Source organism: Microchirus variegatus, assembly GCF_963457635.1.
Source record: "Microchirus variegatus genome assembly, chromosome: 2".
In the NCBI taxonomy this organism is placed as follows: domain Eukaryota; kingdom Metazoa; phylum Chordata; class Actinopteri; order Pleuronectiformes; family Soleidae; genus Microchirus; species Microchirus variegatus.
Window position 1 is genome coordinate 43047595 of NC_139803.1, and position 19516 is coordinate 43067110.

General features: G+C 39.5%; 1 protein-coding gene across 1 annotated transcript; it reads left to right on the plus strand.

Moving 5' to 3' along the window:
- Nucleotides 1–242: 242 nt before the first annotated feature.
- Nucleotides 243–13632, plus strand: abcg2a (ATP-binding cassette, sub-family G (WHITE), member 2a; the record flags this gene model as incomplete). The annotated part of the gene is made up of 18 exons (XM_083910011.1): nucleotides 243–360; nucleotides 1333–1463; nucleotides 3808–3867; nucleotides 4348–4462; nucleotides 4571–4723; nucleotides 4805–4962; nucleotides 5957–6059; nucleotides 6160–6208; nucleotides 6282–6377; nucleotides 6464–6562; nucleotides 8356–8501; nucleotides 8591–8673; nucleotides 8769–8858; nucleotides 10233–10357; nucleotides 10437–10591; nucleotides 10897–10986; nucleotides 11786–11862; nucleotides 13485–13632. The coding sequence occupies exons 1-18, from the start codon at nucleotides 304–306 to the stop codon at nucleotides 13630–13632; spliced, it is 1935 nt and encodes a 644-aa protein (XP_083766137.1). The 5' UTR covers nucleotides 243–303.
- Between the last annotated feature and the right edge of the window lie 5884 nt (nucleotides 13633–19516).

The following is a 19516-nucleotide window of genomic DNA, read 5'->3' on the forward strand; positions in this document are numbered from 1 at the left end:
ACACACACACACACACACACACACACACACACACAGAGAGAGACAGTGAACGCACCACTCTCTCTCTCTCTCTGCTCAGTGCTCTGTGGGCTCGATCGTCCAACAGCAGCAGACTCTGCCTCCTCCACAGGTCAGTGATCAACTTTCTAATCCTTTAGTTTGTTTGTTTTATTTATTTTTTTGTTTATTTATTTGAGATTAGAACAATGATTGACAGATTATCTCAGTGCATTTAAAGAGATCAGTAAATAAACAAATGTCTCTGCAGCAGTTCTGTGACCGACACTCAGACCAAAGTAGACGATGTCCAACGTCGAGGTGCAGATGAACTCCAGGCTGAACGGAGCCTCCAAACAGAAGGTACCACCGAGCGTGAGCGCCCCCTGTGTTGGAACATTTATTTATTAAGGTTGGATTAAGTCGATGCGATGTCTGCAGATTATTTTCACCGCATTATTTTGCATTTAGAGAGATTTGTAAAAGAAACGCTCACTCTCTGACGCCACAGCAGAAAAAACAGTGATTTTATATTTATATTTATTATGATTATTTGTTATTATTATTGAAAAATTTCATAAAATTTAAATAAAAGAATTAGACTTTAAAAATAAAAAATCAAATCAAATAAATAAATAACAGCGATTTTTGTAATTTATTATTTAATTTTTTGATAAAACAATTTAACTTTAATGAAATGCAATAAATAAAAACATAATAAACAGTGATTTTGTAATTTAATTTTGATTTAATGTTTGTATTATTTTTTTAATTTAACATAAAAAAATTTGATTTTAATTTTGTCATTATTATTATTTTATTTTTTTAATAAAACAATTAAACATTAAAAAAAATAAAATACAGTTGATAAATAAATAAAAATTTAATTGATTTTTTATTTTTGTTAAATAAAAAAAACTGAGATTTAATTTTTTTTATTAATATTTCATTTTTTCAATAAAACAATTAAATAAAAAATAATAATACAATAAATAAGAAAATAAAAAACAGAAACTGCATTTTTATTATTATTATTCTTTTTTTTAATATGTATTTAACAAATAAATAAATAAACTTCTTATTTTTAAATAATAAAAAGAAAACAAAAAAAACTGCGATTTTAACATCACACACAGGAGTTGTTGATCCTTCAAACACAAACTGTTACACAAATCACTGATTTTCGTCGATGGACTTTGGTGCGGCGGAGTGAGTGTTAGTTCCCACCACAGGGGGGCGCCAAAAGCACCGATTATATATCTGGAAAATCATCCGATTACATGTAAAAAACCTTGAATTATTTGAATTCTGACTTTAATTCCCCCTGTTCCTCAGTCTGGAGCTGCTGGCAAAAAGCGCTACGGCGCCACCGTTAGCTTCCACAACATCCACTACAAGGTGACGCAGGGAGGCGGCTGCTTCTGCCTGAAGAAGAAGACGACAAAAGACATTCTCGTCGACCTCAAGTGAGTTAAATTATTAATAAAAAGTTATATTTAATACTTAAAATGGCCGCCGGGTTAGCCGCGATCAGCGCGCTGGAGCCGCACATGTGCGGTTATTGTGTTCAGTGTGTTTATGTACGTGACCTGATCAAACACACACACGCACGCACACACACGCACACACACAGACACACACACACACACACACACACACACACACACACACACACACACACACACACACACACACACACACACACACTCACACACACACAGAGGAAGGAAGCTAGCTTCGTCTGGAGACTCCGCTTCAGTCTGAACAATGAGTCTCAGCGTGAAGCAACTCACACACACACACACACACACACACACACACACACACACACACACACACACACACACACACACACACACACACACACACACACACAGGAAGCCCCCCGAAAATGCGACATTCTGAGAAAAACCAGGGTGTAAAAATGCACGGAAAAAAACAACCGACCCTGAAACGCCGCGCGCTAACATGCTAGCAAGACGCGGGCAGAAAGAAGAGGAAGGCGATGATGTAACCGGGGCAGTTCAGCCTCGTCATGGTTTCAAACCACGACTCGTTGCTTTCACCAAAAAGCAGAAGACGCCGCTCGCTGATTCACGCAAATTCCCATATGCTAACGTCTTGTGTTTTTCTGCTGACTCATCGTCCGCTAACGTTGCGAAAAAACTGCTGCTCGCTTCTGTTTCATTTCATCTTTTTCCATTACACAGTTGTAGTTTTTAGTACTTGGTACCTAGTGATCTTTTTGGGTTGTACCAATGCTAAAACGCTAACAACGCTAACAGCTATAGACTCTAGATTAGTCAAAAAGCCTTAAAAATCCCCCAAAAATTAGCTAATGACCGACAATTAGCAAAGGAATTGTCTAAAACCACAACATTTGTAGTTTTACGTAAATCCGTATACCTGCGTTATCACGTCGGCTCACGCAAAGGCCATTTAACGCTATAATATAATTATTATAGTCTGTTTTACAGAAAAATAGTGAGTTAAATTACAGTTATTTACAGAAACATTAGCTTTAGTGGTTGAATTTGGGTTTAAAACAATGTTATTTGCCAAATTTAAAACAAAACAAAACGTTGTTTTAGTTTTTAAATGTCTAAAATACGTGTTTTCTTATTGTTTTTACAACACGTGGCGCGAGTTATACGACAGTTATGGTTATATCACAGGGACAATTATGGTTTATTCCGCCCCTGATAACCTCTGGAGGAACAGCGCCTTCTTCAGGTCACGGGTCATTGACCGCAAACCTGTAAAAAAAAAACCATCATCTCGATGTACGTTATTCAAGCCTTTTTACCATAAATACTGATGAATGGATGGATGAATGGATGGGTTCGGGGTCAAAGGTCACGTGATTGCTGTGAAAAGTGCACTGAGACAAAGTGCAGTGGTTTTACAGTGGCTGATATCTGCCGTGTTTTACGGTCGTTTGTAATCATTGACCAGTTCCAGTCAAAGTTGAAGGTCTTATTCAACGTTTGTTTGTTGATCCGTTCCTGGGAGAACGTTGATTGACAGCTCGTCTTTTTTCCATTTAAATTTAGAGCGGAATCGGCACGAGATTCCTGCGTTCTATTGTCGTTATAATGACGCAACATACAGACGTTAGCTCGCTAACGCAGACGCAATCGCGACAAAGACGACGCAGCTGCTTTATTTGACCTCCTTAAACACAGTCAGCGATTTACATCAAATCTTTCAACCACCGAACAAAAGTGTAAAAAAAAGCTAGCATCATGGTTGCGCGATGCTAGCTGAGTCATGACGTGATGTGTCTTTGAGGTCGACAAAAACAAATCCACTTTCAGTTCCTCAAACGAACAGAAGTGAAGCCGCTGAGTCATTTCAAAAAACTACTACAGAACCAAGACAAGCAGCTGTTAGCTTAGCTTGGCACCAGCAGGAAACGAGGGAATAATAGTTAGCATGGTTCTGTCAAGAGGTCAAAAGAAGTTGCACTTCTGCCAGCTGACCTAATATGTCCATTTTCAGCTACGTTTAGCGCTTCATCCACTGGTGAAAATAAGTTGCACTTCTGCTAGCTAAGCTAATATGTCCATTTTCAGCTACGTTTAGCGCGTCACCCACTCGAACCCGAAAATGAACAGAAGTAAAACCGCTGAGTCATTTCAAAAAACTACTACGACTAGAACCAAGACAAGAAGCTGTTAGCTTAGCCTAGCGCCGACAGGAGACGAGGGAATAATAGTTAGCATGGTTCTGTCAAGAGGTCAAAAGACGTTGCACTTAGGCTAGCTAAACTAACATGACTCTCTCTCTCTCTCTCTCTTTCTTTCTCAGTGGGATCATGAAGCCCGGCCTCAACGCCATCATGGGCGCGACAGGAAGCGGCAAGTCATCGTGAGTCAAATTCGCCGCCGCAAACTTCCACCAGGTGGCGCCGATCATCCAGTCAGCGTCATTTTTAGCGGCAGCTCTTAGTTAGAAGAGACTTTGTCATCACATGACCAGTAAAGGGGTCGTGCACAAGCCACAAGCTAACGTCGGCAGGCTTCAGTCGCTCTGTGGTGCGCCCTCTAGTGGAAGACTCCCAATTAACAGGCACGGTATTTGCGCCACTGAACGGCAAGTGTATGTTATTCTCCCCCAAATATTATTCGCAAAAACCTGAAAAAGACCCTGGGAACTCGGAACCTGGAACCCTTAAACGCTGGGATCTGGATCTGCGCTGGTCTAGCTACTTAGTTAGCGAGCTCTGACGTAGCATTACATACAGACAAACTGCTGCTGTTAGCATTAGACGCCCAGGAATGGGTCCACGGTCTTGGTCTTGATTGGTCGGGGTCATCCGAACCTCGCTAACCCCGTATTTTCATCCAGGTTCCTGGACGTCCTGGCGGCCAGGAAGGATCCGCAAGGTCTGTCCGGTGAAGTCCTGATCGACGGCGCTCCTCAGCCGCCCAACTTCAAGTGCCTCTCGGGATACGTGGTGCAGGTGCGTGAGACCGGCAGGAAGCAGGAAGTATCGTTCACTTAGCTTCATACGACCCCGAGGACGGGGGAGGGGTTTGGGTTAAAGTCGGACGTTTTTTGTCACCCGCAGGACGACGTGGTGATGGGAACGCTGACGGTCCGAGAAAACTTCAGCTTCTCGGCGGCGCTGCGTCTCCCGTCGAGCATCTCGCCGCAGGAGAAAGCGCAAAAAGTGGAAAAGCTAATCGTGGAGCTGGGACTGATGCGGGTGGCCGACTCCAGGGTGAGGAGGAGGCGGAGGAGACGTAAACAAACAAACAAATAACACAAATAAATAGCTAATATCTGTGTGTGTGTGTGTCAGGTGGGAACTCAGCTGATCCGCGGGATCTCCGGCGGCGAACGCAAGAGGACAAACATCGGCATGGAGCTGATCATCGACCCGTCCGTCCTCTTCCTGGACGAACCGACCACGGGACTTGACGCCAGCACGGCCAACTCTGTGCTGCTGCTGCTCAAGAGGTGACGCCTGCACGCCTGCACATGTCCGTCCAGCAGGGGGCAGCAGAGCCAAGTTGTGGACACAACTTGTGTTGGCGTAGCGTAAGCAGTTAGTCGCTAGCCGTTTCTAAAGTGGGTTAGCACCCTTGCCTTTGCAGCAAGAAGACCCGAGTTCGGAACAAGGGCCTTTCGTTGTGTCAGAAACTGACGACACTGTTTGCGCGAAACCCAAGCAAACCATTGAGCAAGCAAGTTTAGTTATCAAAGTAGTTAGCTTAGCATTAGCCCCGGAGAGGGTGGTCCCAGATTTGTTTTTACTTGCGGGTAACTGGACTTCAGAAACGCTTCAATGTTATTGTTTTCTCCACAGTTCTGATCAGATTTATTTATCAGATTTTGGGAAGCAGTTGTTTGCTAGCTTCTTTGAGTCCAGACTTTATGCTTAGCTAGGCTAACTGCGTGAAGATGTACAGTTGCATTTCAATGTCATTGCTTTCTCCATGGTTTTTATTAGGACCCAATCGGATTTACTGATCAGATTTTGGGAAGCAACTGCACGCTAGCTTCTTTGAGTCCAGACTGTATGCTAAGCTAGGCTAACTGAATGAAGATGTACAGTTACATTTCACCATTTACATTGTTTTCTCCATGGTTCCGAACAGATTTATTGTTCAGATTTTGCACGCTAGCTTCTTTGACAGCCAGCCTTTATGCTAAGCTACCGCTAACTGCATGAGTGAAACACTGAGCTTCTTTTGTGGTGTAGTGTTACTGATCGCGCTGTGGCTTCTGTCTTCTCTTTGATTATAGACTTTATGCTAAGCTAGGCTAACTGCGTGAAGATGTACAGTTGCATTTCAATGTCATTGTTTTCTCCACAGTTCTGATCGGATTTATTTATGTGATTTTGGGAAGCAGCTGTATGCTAGCTTCTTTGAGTCCAGACTTTATGCTAAGCTATCGCTAAATGCGTCATCGCTTCTTGCAATACCACCTTGTGTTTGTGTTTGCACAGGATGGCGACTCACGGACGCACCATCATCTTGTCCATCCACCAGCCTCGCTACAGCATCTTCCGTCTGTTCGACAGCCTCACGCTGCTCGTCACCGGCAAACAGGTTTTGTTCGCTAACTTCCTGTCCGCTCTGTGTGTACGTTTTTTTTTGGACGAGACCTCGCGATAACGCTATGCTATGCTATGTATTTTCGTGCTAACAGGTTTTCCACGGACCGGCTCAGAGCGCGCTGCAGTACTTCGAGGACATCGGTGGGAACTAGCATTAACGCAAACATACAGCGTTAAAAAAAAGTACCGATAATAATCTGACTCCATTTCCCAGGATTCACCTGTGAGGCTCACAACAACCCCGCCGACTTCTTCCTCGACGTCATCAACGGAGACTCGTCCACCGTCCTCACCAGCGACTTCGACAGAGGTTCGTAACTACGACGACCGCGCAGGAACAAGGCGATGTTTGGTTACCAAAATAAAGTTCATTTTTCTTCTTTATTCTTTGTCCAGATCCAGACTCTGTGTCCAAGTCCAAACAAGGGATCGAGGACAAACTGGTGGAGGAGTACAGGAGCTGTCGGTACTACAACGAGACCAAAGCTGAGCTCGGTGAGTCACGTTTTTTAAGCTAGTTTTAGCGATAACATGATTTTACCATTCGTAATATAACTTTATATATATATATAACTGTCAATAAACACATTTATTGACATTATTCGCGTTTGAGCTTACTTCCCGTTCCTTTGTCGCCCCCTGTTCTTTGTTGAGATGTATTTGAAAATGTGTTTGTAAACCTTTAACTTTACATAAAATTAGTTAACAAAACTGTAATTTACATACAATTAGTTTACAAAACTCTATAACTTTACATACAATTAGTTTACAAAACTCTATAACTTTACATGAAATTAGTTTACCAAACTGTAACTTTACAGTTTCTAACGTTGTGTAACTATGTAAAAATTACTTTATAAAACTGTAACTTTACATAAAATTTGTTTTCAAAACTAACTTTACATACAATAAGTTTACAGCACTGTAACTTTACAGTTTCTAACGTGTAACTATGTAAAATTACTTTATAAAACTTTAACTTTACATAAAATTAGTTTACAAAACTGTAACTGTACAGTTTCTAACGCTGTGTTACTTTTTGTAAAATTTGTTTGTAAAACTGTAACTTTACATACAATTAGTTTACAAAATGGTAACTTTACATACAATTAGTTTACAAAACTCTATAACTTTACATAAAATTAGTTTACAAAACTGTAACTTTACATACAATAAGTTTACAGCACTGTAACTTTACAGTTTCTAACGTTGTGTAACTATGTAAAATTACTTTATAAAACTTTAACTTTACATAAAATGTGTTGATAATACTGTAACTTTACATAAAATGTGTTCATAAAACTGTAACTTTCCATAAAATTAGTTTACAAAACTGTAACTTTACAGTTTCTAACGCTGTTACTTTATGTAAAATTTGTTTGTAAAACTGTAACTTTACATACAATTAGTTTACAAAACGGTAACTTTACATACAATACGTTTACAGCCCTGTAACTTTACAGCTTCTAACGTTGTGTAACTATGTAAAATTACTTTACAACACTTTAACTTTACATACAATTAGTTGACAAGACTGTAACTTTACATAACATTTCTTCGTAAAACTGTAACTTTCCATAAAATATGTTTACAAAACTCTAACTACAGTTTCTAACATCGCGTAACTTTATGTAAAAAATACTTTATGAAACTGTAACTGCGTACAATTAATTTGTTAAATTGTAACTTTACATAAAATTAGTTTACAAAACTGTAACTTTACAGTTTCTAACGCTGTGTTACTTTATGTAGAATTTGTTTGTAAAACTCGTAACTTTACATGAAATTTGTTTACAAAACGGTAACTTTACATACAATACGTTTACAGCCCTGTAACTTTACAGCTTCTAACGTTGTGTAACTATGTAAAATTACTTTACAACACTTTAACTTTACATACAATTAGTTGACAAGACTGTAACTTTACATAACATTTCTTCGTAAAACTGTAACTTTCCATAAAATATGTTTACAAAACTCTAACTACAGTTTCTAACATCGCGTAACTTTATGTAAAAAATACTTTATGAAACTGTAACTGCGTACAATTAATTTGTTAAATTGTAACTTTACATAAAATTAGTTTACAAAACTGTAACTTTACAGTTTCTAACGCTGTGTTACTTTATGTAGAATTTGTTTGTAAAACTCGTAACTTTACATGAAATTTGTTTACAAAACTGAAACTTTACATAATTAACTACGTACAATTAATTTATAAACACATTTATTGACATTATTCGCGTTTGAGCTTACTTCCCGTTCTTTTGTCGCCCCCTGTCTGTCAGAGAGGATAGTTCAGGGGAAGGATACGACCGTTGCCCCGAAATCCAGGACCATCACGTACACCACGGGCTTCTTTACCCAGTTCAAGTGGGTCATGAAGAGAACCTACAAGAACATGGTGCTAAACCCGCAGACGTCCATCGCTCAGGTAACGACGCCCTCGTAAATTGCTGCTGTTGCCCTAGTGGCCATCGCGGGAACTGCAGCCTCTGATGACAGCGTTGTTTCTGTGTCCAGGTCGGCGTGACAATTTTCCTCGCGCTGATCGTTGGAGCCATTTTCTTTGGCGTTGAAGACACTCAGAGTGGAATGCAGAACAGGTGTCGTATTGTTCTTTATTCTTTGCTAATCGACTTTATTCTATTTTTTTGCGTGAGTCTGTTGGAGATGTTTGCGTGTCACTGTGTGTGTCCAGGTTCGGCGCTCTCTTCTTCATCACGGTCAACCAGTGTTTCAGTACGGTGTCTGCAGCGGAGCTCTTCATCACAGAGAGGAAGCTCTTCATGTGAGACTCACACACACACACACAGACGTGAAAACAGTTAGCTTAGCATTGTCCAAATATCCGAAATATGCATAGTCAAACCTCTGATGATGACACTTTTTTTTAACACGTTATATTATGTGCTCTATAGTACTTTTATAGACATGACATTGCTACGTTAGCCTCTTTGATGATAGTCTTTATGCTAAGCTAGGCTAAATGCGTGAAGATGTTAAGTTGCATTGCAACGTCATTGTTTTCTCCACAGTTCTGATCAACTTTATTGTCCAGATTTTGGAGAGCAACTGCATGCTAGCTTGTTTGAGTCCAGACTTTATGCTAAGCTAGGCTAACTGCGTGAAGATGTACATTTGCATTTCAATGTCATTGTTTTTTCCATAGGTCGGATTAGGATCTAATCGGCTTTAGTGATCAGATTTTGGGAAGCAACTGCATGCTAGCTTCTTTGAGTTCAGATTTAATGCTTAGCTATTCTACGTGAATGAAGATGTACAGTTACATTTCACCATTTTCATTGTTTTCTCCATGGTTATGAACAGATTTTGCAAGGGAGCTTCTTTGACGCCATACTTTATGCTAAGCTACCGCTAACTGTGTGAGAGAAACACTGAGCTTCTTTTGTGGCGTAGGGTTACAGATCGCGCTGTGACTTCTGTCTTCTCTTTGATTATAGACTTTATGCTAAGCTAGGCTAACTGCGTGAAGATGTACAGTTGCATTTCAACGTCACTGTTTTCTCCATAGTTCTGATCAGATTTTGCAAAGCAGCTGTATGCTAGCTTCTTTGAGTCCAGACCTTAGGCTAAGCTATCGCTAACTGCATGAAGATGTGCAGTTAAATTTCGCTGTCATTGTTTTCTCCGTAGTTCTGATCCGGTTCTCATCAAATTTATTATCCAGCCTTTATGCTAAGCTAGGCTAACTGAATGAAGACTGAATGATACATTTCACCATTTTCATTGTTTTCTCCATGGTTCTGAACAGATTTATTTAGTGATCAGATTTTGCATGCTAGCTTCTTTGACGCCAGACTTTACGCTAAGCTACCGCTAACTGCATGAAGATGTGCAGTTAAATTCTGTTGTCATTGTTCTCTCCATAGTTCTGATCAGGTTCTCATCAAATTTATTGTCCAGATTGTTGGAAGCGGCTGCATGCTAGCTTCTTTGAGTCCAGACTTTATGCTAAGCTAGGCTAACTTAATGAAGATGTACAGTTAAATTTCACCATTTTCATTGTATTCTCCATGAACAGATCCATTGATCAGATTTTGCATGCTAGCTTCGTTGACGCCAGACTTTATGCTAAGCTACCGCTAACCGCATCGCTAACTGGTCTCCTGATCGCGCTGTGGCTTCTCCGTCTTCTCTCCAGTCACGAGTACATCAGCGGTTACTACCGACTGTCCGTCTACTTCCTGTCCAAGATCCTGTCCGACATCATCACGCTGAGAACCATCCCTGCGATCGTCTTCAGCTGCGTGTCCTACTTCATGATCGGTGAATGATCCCCCCCCCACACTTTTGGTCTTTACTATATATAGTATAGTCCTCTTACACTGTGTGTGTGTGTGTGTAGGTTTTAAGCCCACGGTGGAGGCCTTCTTCCTCTTCATGTTCACCGTCATGCTCATCGCCTACACCGCCACCTCCATGGTCTTCGCCATCTCCTCGGACCAGACGGTCGTGGCCATCGCCAACATCTTCTTGACCATCACCTTCGTCTTCATGATGGTGAACAGCAGTCACTCATTCGTCGTTTTTAATAAAAAAACGTTTTTTTTGTCGCCGTGGTCAAAGTTGAAAAAGCTCGGGGTTGTTGTTTTTTTTTTTTTTTGAGCCGGATTCTGTTTCCGGGGAAGGAAATTCCAGGACCGATCAAAGAGAGGACACTCCTATTGTCCTGCTGGACAGCTGCACATACAAGTCCTTTCCTTTTTTAGGTTAAAAAAACAAATAGGGGATGAAAAAGTGTGGGGGACCCATGACTGAGCCTTGAGGAACGCCACAATTCAACTTGTCAATGTTCTTCTCTGAAGATCTTTGCAGGTCTGCTGGTGAACCTTCCCTCCATCGCCAGCTGGCTCGCCTGGTTAAAGTACCTGAGCATCCCACGATATGGCCTCAGTGTACGTATGCACACACACAGACACACACACACACACACACATTCTTGTACTTGCCACATACTGAGGACCAGCATTTCCACTTTATAAATCAACACAATTACAAATATCTACTTCATGAATGACATCTACAAAGAACTACTGGTTGCAGTACCATAAAATGTCTGCAGGTGGAGCCCCAGAGCAAAAAAATGTTGGTCCAAAATGTGAAGAAAAAAAAATTTGGTCCAAAATTTGAAAAAAAAATTGGTCCAAAATTTGAAAAAAAAAATTTGTCCAAAATTTGAAAAAAAAATTTGGTCCAAAATTTGAAAAAAAACGTGGACCAAAATGTGAAAAAAAAAATTGGTCCAAAATTTGGAAAAAAAAAATTTGGTCCAAAATTTGAAAAAAAAATATGGTACAAAATTTGAAAAAAAAGAATATGGTACAAAATTTGAAAAAAAAAATTTGGTCCAAATTTTGAAAAAAAAAATTTGGTCCAAATTTTGAAAAAAAAAATTTGGTCCAAAATTTCACAAAAAAAGTCATACTATATTATGTCGTCCAAGATTTTTTTTTTTGACGAATTGACTATAGCATGTTACAGCAACCTAAGGAAGTGATTTCAATGAAAACAAAGTGAGGACCGGCCAAAATGTCCTCACTCCGTAAAAATGACCTCACTTTGTTGGTTAAAAACCCTCACTGGTCCTCAGTATGCCGCAAGTACAAGAACACACACACACACACACACACACACACACACACACACACACGGGTGTTGTGTTGATGTTGTGTTGTTGTGTTTTGTTTCCCTCAGGCTCTGCAGGTGAACGAATTCACCGGTCTGAACCTCTGTCACGGCTTAAACATCAGCGCCGTTCCACCTGGACTGGCGTAAGACACACACACACACACACACACACACACACACACACACTGATTTTGTTTTATAAGAACCACTGAGACCAGTGTTGACGTGTTAATGTCTCCACCTGCTGGACACTTTGACACGTTGACAGTGAGCGTGACCTGCTCTGATGAATCATTAACTTTGCGGATCAGTAAAGTAAAGTTTGTCCAGGTTCTTTGTTGAGATGTATTTGAAAATTGGTTTGTAAAACTGTAACTTTACAGTTTCTAACGTTGTGTAACTATGTAAAATTACTTTATTAAACTTTAACTTTACATAAAATTAGTTTACAAAACTGTAACTTTACAGTTTCTAATGTTGTGTAACTATGTAAAATGTGTTTACAAAACTTTAACTTTACATAAAATGTGTTTACAAAACTGTAACTTTACATACAATAAGTTTACAACACTAACTTTACAGTTTCTAACGTTGTGTAACTATGTAAAATTACTTGATAAAACTTTAACTTTACATAAAATAAGTTTACAAGACTGTAACTTTACATAAAATGTGTTTGTAAAACTGTAACTGTACATATGTGTTTACAAAACTGTAACTTTACATACAATAAGTTTACAACACTGTAACGTTACAGTTTCTAACGTTGTTTAACTATGTAAAATTACTTTATAAAACTTTAACTTTACATAAAATGTGTTTATAAAACTGTAACTTTACATAAAATTAGTTAACAAAACTGTAGCTTTACAGTTTCTAACGTTGTGTAACTATGTAAAATTACATAAATAAAACTGTAACTTTACATAAAAGGAGTTTACAAAACTGTAACTTTACATAAAATTAGTTTACAAAACTCTAACATTGTGTAACTTTACGTAAACATTACTTTATAAAACTGTAACTACGCACAATTAATTTATAAATTGTAACCTTACATAAAATTAGTTTTCAAAACTGTAACTTTACATAAAATTAGTTTGTAAAACTGTAACTTTACATAAAATTAGTTTGTAAAACTGTACATTTACATAAAATTAGTTTGTAAAACTGTAACTTTACATAAAATTAGTTTGTAAAACTGTAACTTTACATAAAATTAGTTTGTAAAACTGTAACTTTACATAAAATTAGTTTACAAAACTCTAACTAGTTTCTAACGCTGTGTAACTTTACGTTAAAATTAGTTTATAAAACTGTAACTTTACATAAAATGTGTTCGTAAAACTGTAACTTTACAGTTTCTAACATTGTGTAACTTTATGTAAAATTACTTTATAAAACTGTAATTATGTACAATTAATTTACAAAACTGTAACTACATACAATTGTTCGTAAAACTGTAACTTTACCGTTTCTAACATTGGGTAACTTTACGTAAAATGACTTTATAAAACTGTAACTTTACGTAAAATGACTTTATAAAACTGTAACTTTACGTAAAATGACTTTATAGAACTGTAACTTTACCGTTTCTAACATTGTGTAACTTTACGTAAAATGACTATATAAAACTGTAACTTTACGTAAAATGACTTTATAAAACTGTAACTTTACGTAAAATGACTTTATAGAACTGTATATATATAGAACTTTACAGTCGGTAACACTGTAACTGAAGGAACCTTTGTGCTTGCGTCGACAGTTGCACGGGGGAGGAGTTTCTGACGGAACAGGGCGTGGACTTCTCTCCGTGGGGGTTCTGGCAGAACCACTTGGCTCTGGGCATCATGACCATCTGCTTCCTGTGCATCACGTACATCAAACTGCGATTCATCAGGAAGTTCTCGTAGACCTTCGTCGTCGTCGTCGTCGTCACCGTGGCAACACAATGCTCAACTCTGATTCACAACACAGTGATCGTTTATTTGTAAAATAATTATTCTTGCTTGTAGATAACACATTCATACATAAGTTATTCACCACCACGTTATGCTAATCTTTGCACTTTAGAGATCATTTTTTACAATAAAACTTTGAACTTGGTTTAATCTCAGTGTTTTATTTGACTTTTGTTTTTTACATCTTATACAAAATATATGAGATTATTCTCCTGTAACAAACTCCACAGAGAAAATCAGTGTTTTTAGGTCCACTGCTGCCCCGTGTGGTCACTTTGTGCCACTGAGGTAAATCTGACCGACGTATTTCAACTACTAAAGACGCAAAATTTGAACCGAGTGGTGGACGCAGCAGTGGATCGACAACTTCTGGTTTTCCCGATGGAATTTGGTGTGGGAGAGCGGACGACGCGTCTTTGCGTCGCTCTAATTACGCAACGGTTTGTGCTAGCGGAAAAATTACGAAACGCTGAGGAGTTTCCCGTCAAAGCAAATGTGTGGTTATTACGGTAATTTCACTCCCGCTGTTGCAGGAAGACGATGAATCAGTGAATCAGTGAATCAGTGAATCAGTGTCACCTTTGTCAAAATGCCTGTAAGTAGTTTTTTTAGCCTGTTTTTGGACATTAAGAAGTTATTGTAAACATTGTGTAACTTTATGTACAATTACTTTATAAAACTGTAACTATGTACAATTAATTTATAAAATTGTAACTTTACATAAAATTAGTTTACAAAACTGTAACTTTACAGTTTCTCACATTGTGTAACTTGACGTAAAATTACTTTATAAAACTGTAACTTTTTAGCCTGTTTTTGGACATTAAGGAGTTATTGTAAACATAGTGTAACTTTATGTAAAATTACTTTATAAACTGTAACTATGTACAATTAATTCATAAAATTGTAACTTTACATAAAATTAGTTTACAAAACTGTAACTTTACAGTTTCTCACATTGTGTAACTTTACGTAAAATTACCTTATAAAACTGTAACTTTTTAGCCTGTTTTTGGACATTAAGAAGTTATTGTAAACATTGTGTAACTTTATGTAAAATTACTTTGTAAAACTGTTACTATGTTCAATTAATTTATAAAATTGTAACTTTACATAAAATGAGTTTACAAAACTGTAACTTTACAGTTTCTCACATTGTGTAACTTTACGTAAAATTACTTTATAAAACTGTAACTTTTTAGCCTGTTTTTGGACATTAAGAAGTTATTGTAAACATTGTGTAACTTTGTGTGCAATTACTTTATAAACTGTAACTATGAACAATTAATTTATAAAATTGTAACTTTACATAAAACTAGTTTACAAAACTGTAACTTTACAGTTTCTCACATTGTGTAACTTTACGTAAAATTACTTTATAAATCTGTCACTTTTTAGCCTGTTTTTGGACATTAAGAAGTTATTGTAAACATTGTGTAACTTTATGTAAAATTACTTTGTAAAACTGTAACTATGTTCAATTAATTTATAAAATTTTAACTTTACATAAAATTAGTTTACAAAACTGTAACTTTACAGTTTCTCACATTGTGTAACTTTATGTTAAATTACTTTATAAAACTGTAACGATGTACAATTAATTTATAAAATTAGTTTACACAACTGTAACTTTACAGTTTCTAACATTGTGTAACTTTACGTAAAATTACTTTATAAAACTGTAAATTTGTTTTATACTTTTCAAATTTTCAAATTGAGCACAATCTGGTAATCTGTTAAAACAGGTTTTAAAGGGTTAATTTTTCCAGAAATATCATATCGCGGTCTACTGGTTATTCCTAAAATAAATAAAATATAAAATAATAATAAAACAAAATAAATAAAAAAGTAGAACACCAAAATGTGGACTTTTGTCACTTGTCACAAATCATGAGGGAGCATGCCATTGGCTGAGGGTTAACCCTAACCCTAACCCTAAGGACAGAGAATGTTACCAACCCTGTGACGTACCGTGAGAAAAACTATGTTTTAGCGTCGTTAACGTGTCAACGGCGTTCAGCTGTGTCAATGTTAGCGCGTCAACGGCGTTTAGCGTTGTCAACATAAACGCGCCAACGTCGTTTAGCTGCGTCAACATCGTTTAGTCAACATTAACGCATCAACAGCGTTTATCGACGTCAACATTAGCGCATCAACGGCGTTTAGCGGCAGCAACGTTAGCGCATCAAAGGCGTTTAGCGGCGTCAATGTTAGCGCCTCAACAGCGCTTAGCTGCGTCAACGATAACGTGTCAACGGCGTTTAGCGGCATCAACGGCGTTTAGCGGCGCCAACGTTAACGCGTCAACGGCGTTTAGCGGCGCCAACGTTAACGCATCAACGGCATTTAGCTGTGTCAATGTTAGCGCGTCAACAGCGTTTAGCGCATCAACGGCGTTTAGCGGCGTCAAAGGCGTTTAGCGGTGTCAACGTTAACACGTCAATGGCGTTTAGCGGCGTCAACGTTAATGTGTCAACAGCGTTTAGCGGCGTCAACGTTAACGCGTCAACGGTGTTGACCGGCGTCAACGTTAACGCGTCGACGCCGTTGACCGGCGTCAACACCGTTGACCGGCGTCAACACCGTTGACATCGTTTATGGCCATCAACGGCGCCACAGGCGTTTAGTGGCGTCAACGTTAACGCATCAACGGCATTTAGCTGTGTCAATGTTAGCGCGTCAACAGCGTTTAGCGCATCAACGGCTTTTAGCGGCGTCAACGGCGTTTAGCGGCCTCAACGTTAACGCATCAACGGCATTTAGCTGTGTCAATGTTAGCGCGTCAACAGCGTTTAGCGCATCAACGGCTTTTAGCGGCGTCAACGGCGTTTAGCGGCCTCAACGTTAACACGTCAACGGCGTTTAGCGGCGTCAACGTTAACGCGTCAATGGTGTTGACCGGCGTCAACGCCGTTGACCGGCGTCAACGCCATTGACATCGTTTATGGGCGTCACAGGCGTTTAGTGGCATCAACGTTAACGCGTCAACGGCGTTTGACACCATCAACGTTAACGCACGATGCGTTTCCTTGACGACTGACCGGAAAAATATTTTTTTTACGTGACTCCCGATTGTTAAAACGAGTCTCTAAAGTAAAACGCTAAACTTTAAAAACAGAGGCGCACGTACGCAGTGCACAGCTACGCTAACGTTATTTGTTAGCGCTGCTCTTTTTCCTTTAATAAACATGGCCGTTCCAGTTCCACTGTAGGCTAACGCTAACGGCAGCTAAACCTTTCCCACATCACTAATAAAATCTCTTCGGTTTGTGCGTCTTGCCCTAAAGCGAAATATACAAATCAATGAGTGATCCACGGAAAATAAAGAGTTTAAACATGTAAAAGAGTAGAGGCAGTAAAGAAGGTGTGTGTGTGTGTTTGTGTGTGTGTGTGTGTGTGTGTGTGTGTGTGTGTGTGTGTGTGTGTGTGTGTGCGTGACAAAGTAAAGTAAAGTTTAAATAATGGCGGAGGATTATCAGCTTTTTCTCTGATGAAACTCTGACTGATCTGCTCCGACTTAAAGTCTCAGTCTAGACGAGGATCCATCTCCTCTTCCTCCTCCTCTTCCTCCTCCTCTTCCTCCTCCTCTTCCTCCTCCCTTCACTCTCTCTGTGTCTCCTTCATTTGTCCGTCTCCGTCCTCTGAAGACATGTCCTCGCCTCTGTTCGTCCTCCTGCTGCTGCTCGTCTTCATGGCGCTGACTCGCGGTGAGTAATTCAGATTTTTGACTGTATTTATAAAACAGTTTCTACTTTTCAAGTAGCTGCCAAATCGGGAGCAAAGTGGGCTTAAAGGGTCTTTGCCGGGAAATCAAACCCACAACCTTTCAGTTGACGGACAACTCTCCGTACCACTGAGCCACCGCGTCGCCGCCGACGACTCGCCACAGTCCTCGAAACTACTCAGCTTAGCTTCTTGTGTTTAAATCAGTCAATTTCTTTTTAATTGATTCATTAGAAATGCCCATGTCGCGGCTAAGCCCCGCCCCCAAACACGAACGGACCAATCACAGCGACAATCAGCTTCACTCCGAGCCGTGAAAAGTTCTGGTGAAACCACTTGTTTGTTGTTGTTGTTGTTGTTGTTTGACGCACAAGGTGAACTTAAATCAAAACAATCATAACGTTTACTATGCTAACGTTTAGCTAAACGCCCCCGCTAACGTCATGGCTATGTAGAGCGGTTGACAATCGTAAGTCGTAACGTTAGCTCGGCAGCCGTGTTGCTCGTCGTGTCGTTTAAAAAAAAAACAAAAAAACTGTACATTAAAATTCCGGCAAACAACGCTAACTTTTGTTAGCATAAAAAGAAGCTACACAAAAAAACCCGTAAACATTAAAAAATAACATCAGCTCCAACGCTAAGAAGCTAAATCAGTCAATCGTAAAAAAAACACCAATACTGTGAATGACGACAACATTAGCCTTATGCTAACAACACAAGCTAAGGCCAACAATTTAATCGAGCTAAGGCCGTAGTCCGACTAATTGTATACATGTAGTAATCAGGAGTAATCAAACCATCGGACTAACATTATCCAGGTATGTTAGTCCGACTATGACTAGCTCGATTTAGGACTAATTAAGAAAACCGAATTATCGTCTTAGTCTGACTAAAGTCACACTTTTAAAAGTGAATAAAAATACAGATTTGAGTTTTCTTCCTGCGACCAAACGTCACCGAATCAGCAACCAAAGCAACGTTTTTATCACTATTACGTTTTTACTCCGTAGCGTAAGCTAGGGGGGGCGTGGCTTAGCTATTGATTTGTTTTGAACGTGAAATGCTTTGAATTCAAATGCTAATAAAGTTGTCTAAGTTAAGTAACGCAAGAAAGGACGACAAAGGCGAAATCAGTCCGAAAAATTCCGAACTCTATTTTGACATAGACGGACGTTAGCTAAAACGTTTGTTTGTTTGTTTGTTTGTTTGTTTGTCGTCCCTCAGCTCGCTCCGTCTCCACTGGACCAGAGTTTGACATTCCAGAGATTGACGGTTACGCGGTGGGCGACGCCTGCGGGATTATCTACGGCCCCGCCCCTGACCCCGCCCCTGTCCCCGCCCCCGCCGCCATCACCACCACAACAATGAAAGCAGCCACGCCCCCACCAGTCACCAGAAAGGTAATCACACCTAGCATCAGTGAACACCAGGTGTTTCCTAACAGTGATTTTTAAACGTTCAATTTCTCGTCCAGACGCCACCGAAGAAACCGCCGCCGATCAGGCCTCAGCCAGCGGCGGCCCGGCCAATCACAAACAGCCATTCCAACAGTGCGGCCCGCCTCCTGCACTACCTGCTGGCCAACAGCAGAGGGCATGTCGGCGCCAGGTTCAGGCCAATCAGGGTGCAGCGTCACGGCGGACGCAGCGTGGGTTCGTCTTCGTCGGAGGACTCCAGTGACGAGTCTTGACGACGTCATCTTATTACGTTTTTTTTTGTACTTTTTGAAATAAAAATATTCAAGAAAACTTTCTCGTGAAAACCTGCGTCTTTATTATTTACGTATAAACAGCAACGCTACCGTTTTGAAAGGATAGTTCCGATTTTTGGGGAAAACAAGGAAAAACAGAATTTAGCGGCTTAACGTAATGCTCGACCGATAAATCGTAGTTCGCCGTAGCAACACAGAACTTTACTTGATTCATTAGACATGTCCATGTCGTGGCTAAGCCCCGCCCCCAAACACAAACGGACCAATCACAGCGATAATCAGCTTCACTCTGAGCTCTGCAAAGTTCTGCTGAAACCACTTTGTTGTTGTTGTTGTTGTTGTTGTTGTTGTTGTTGTTGTTGTTTGACGCACAGGGTGAATTTAAATCAAAACAATCATAAG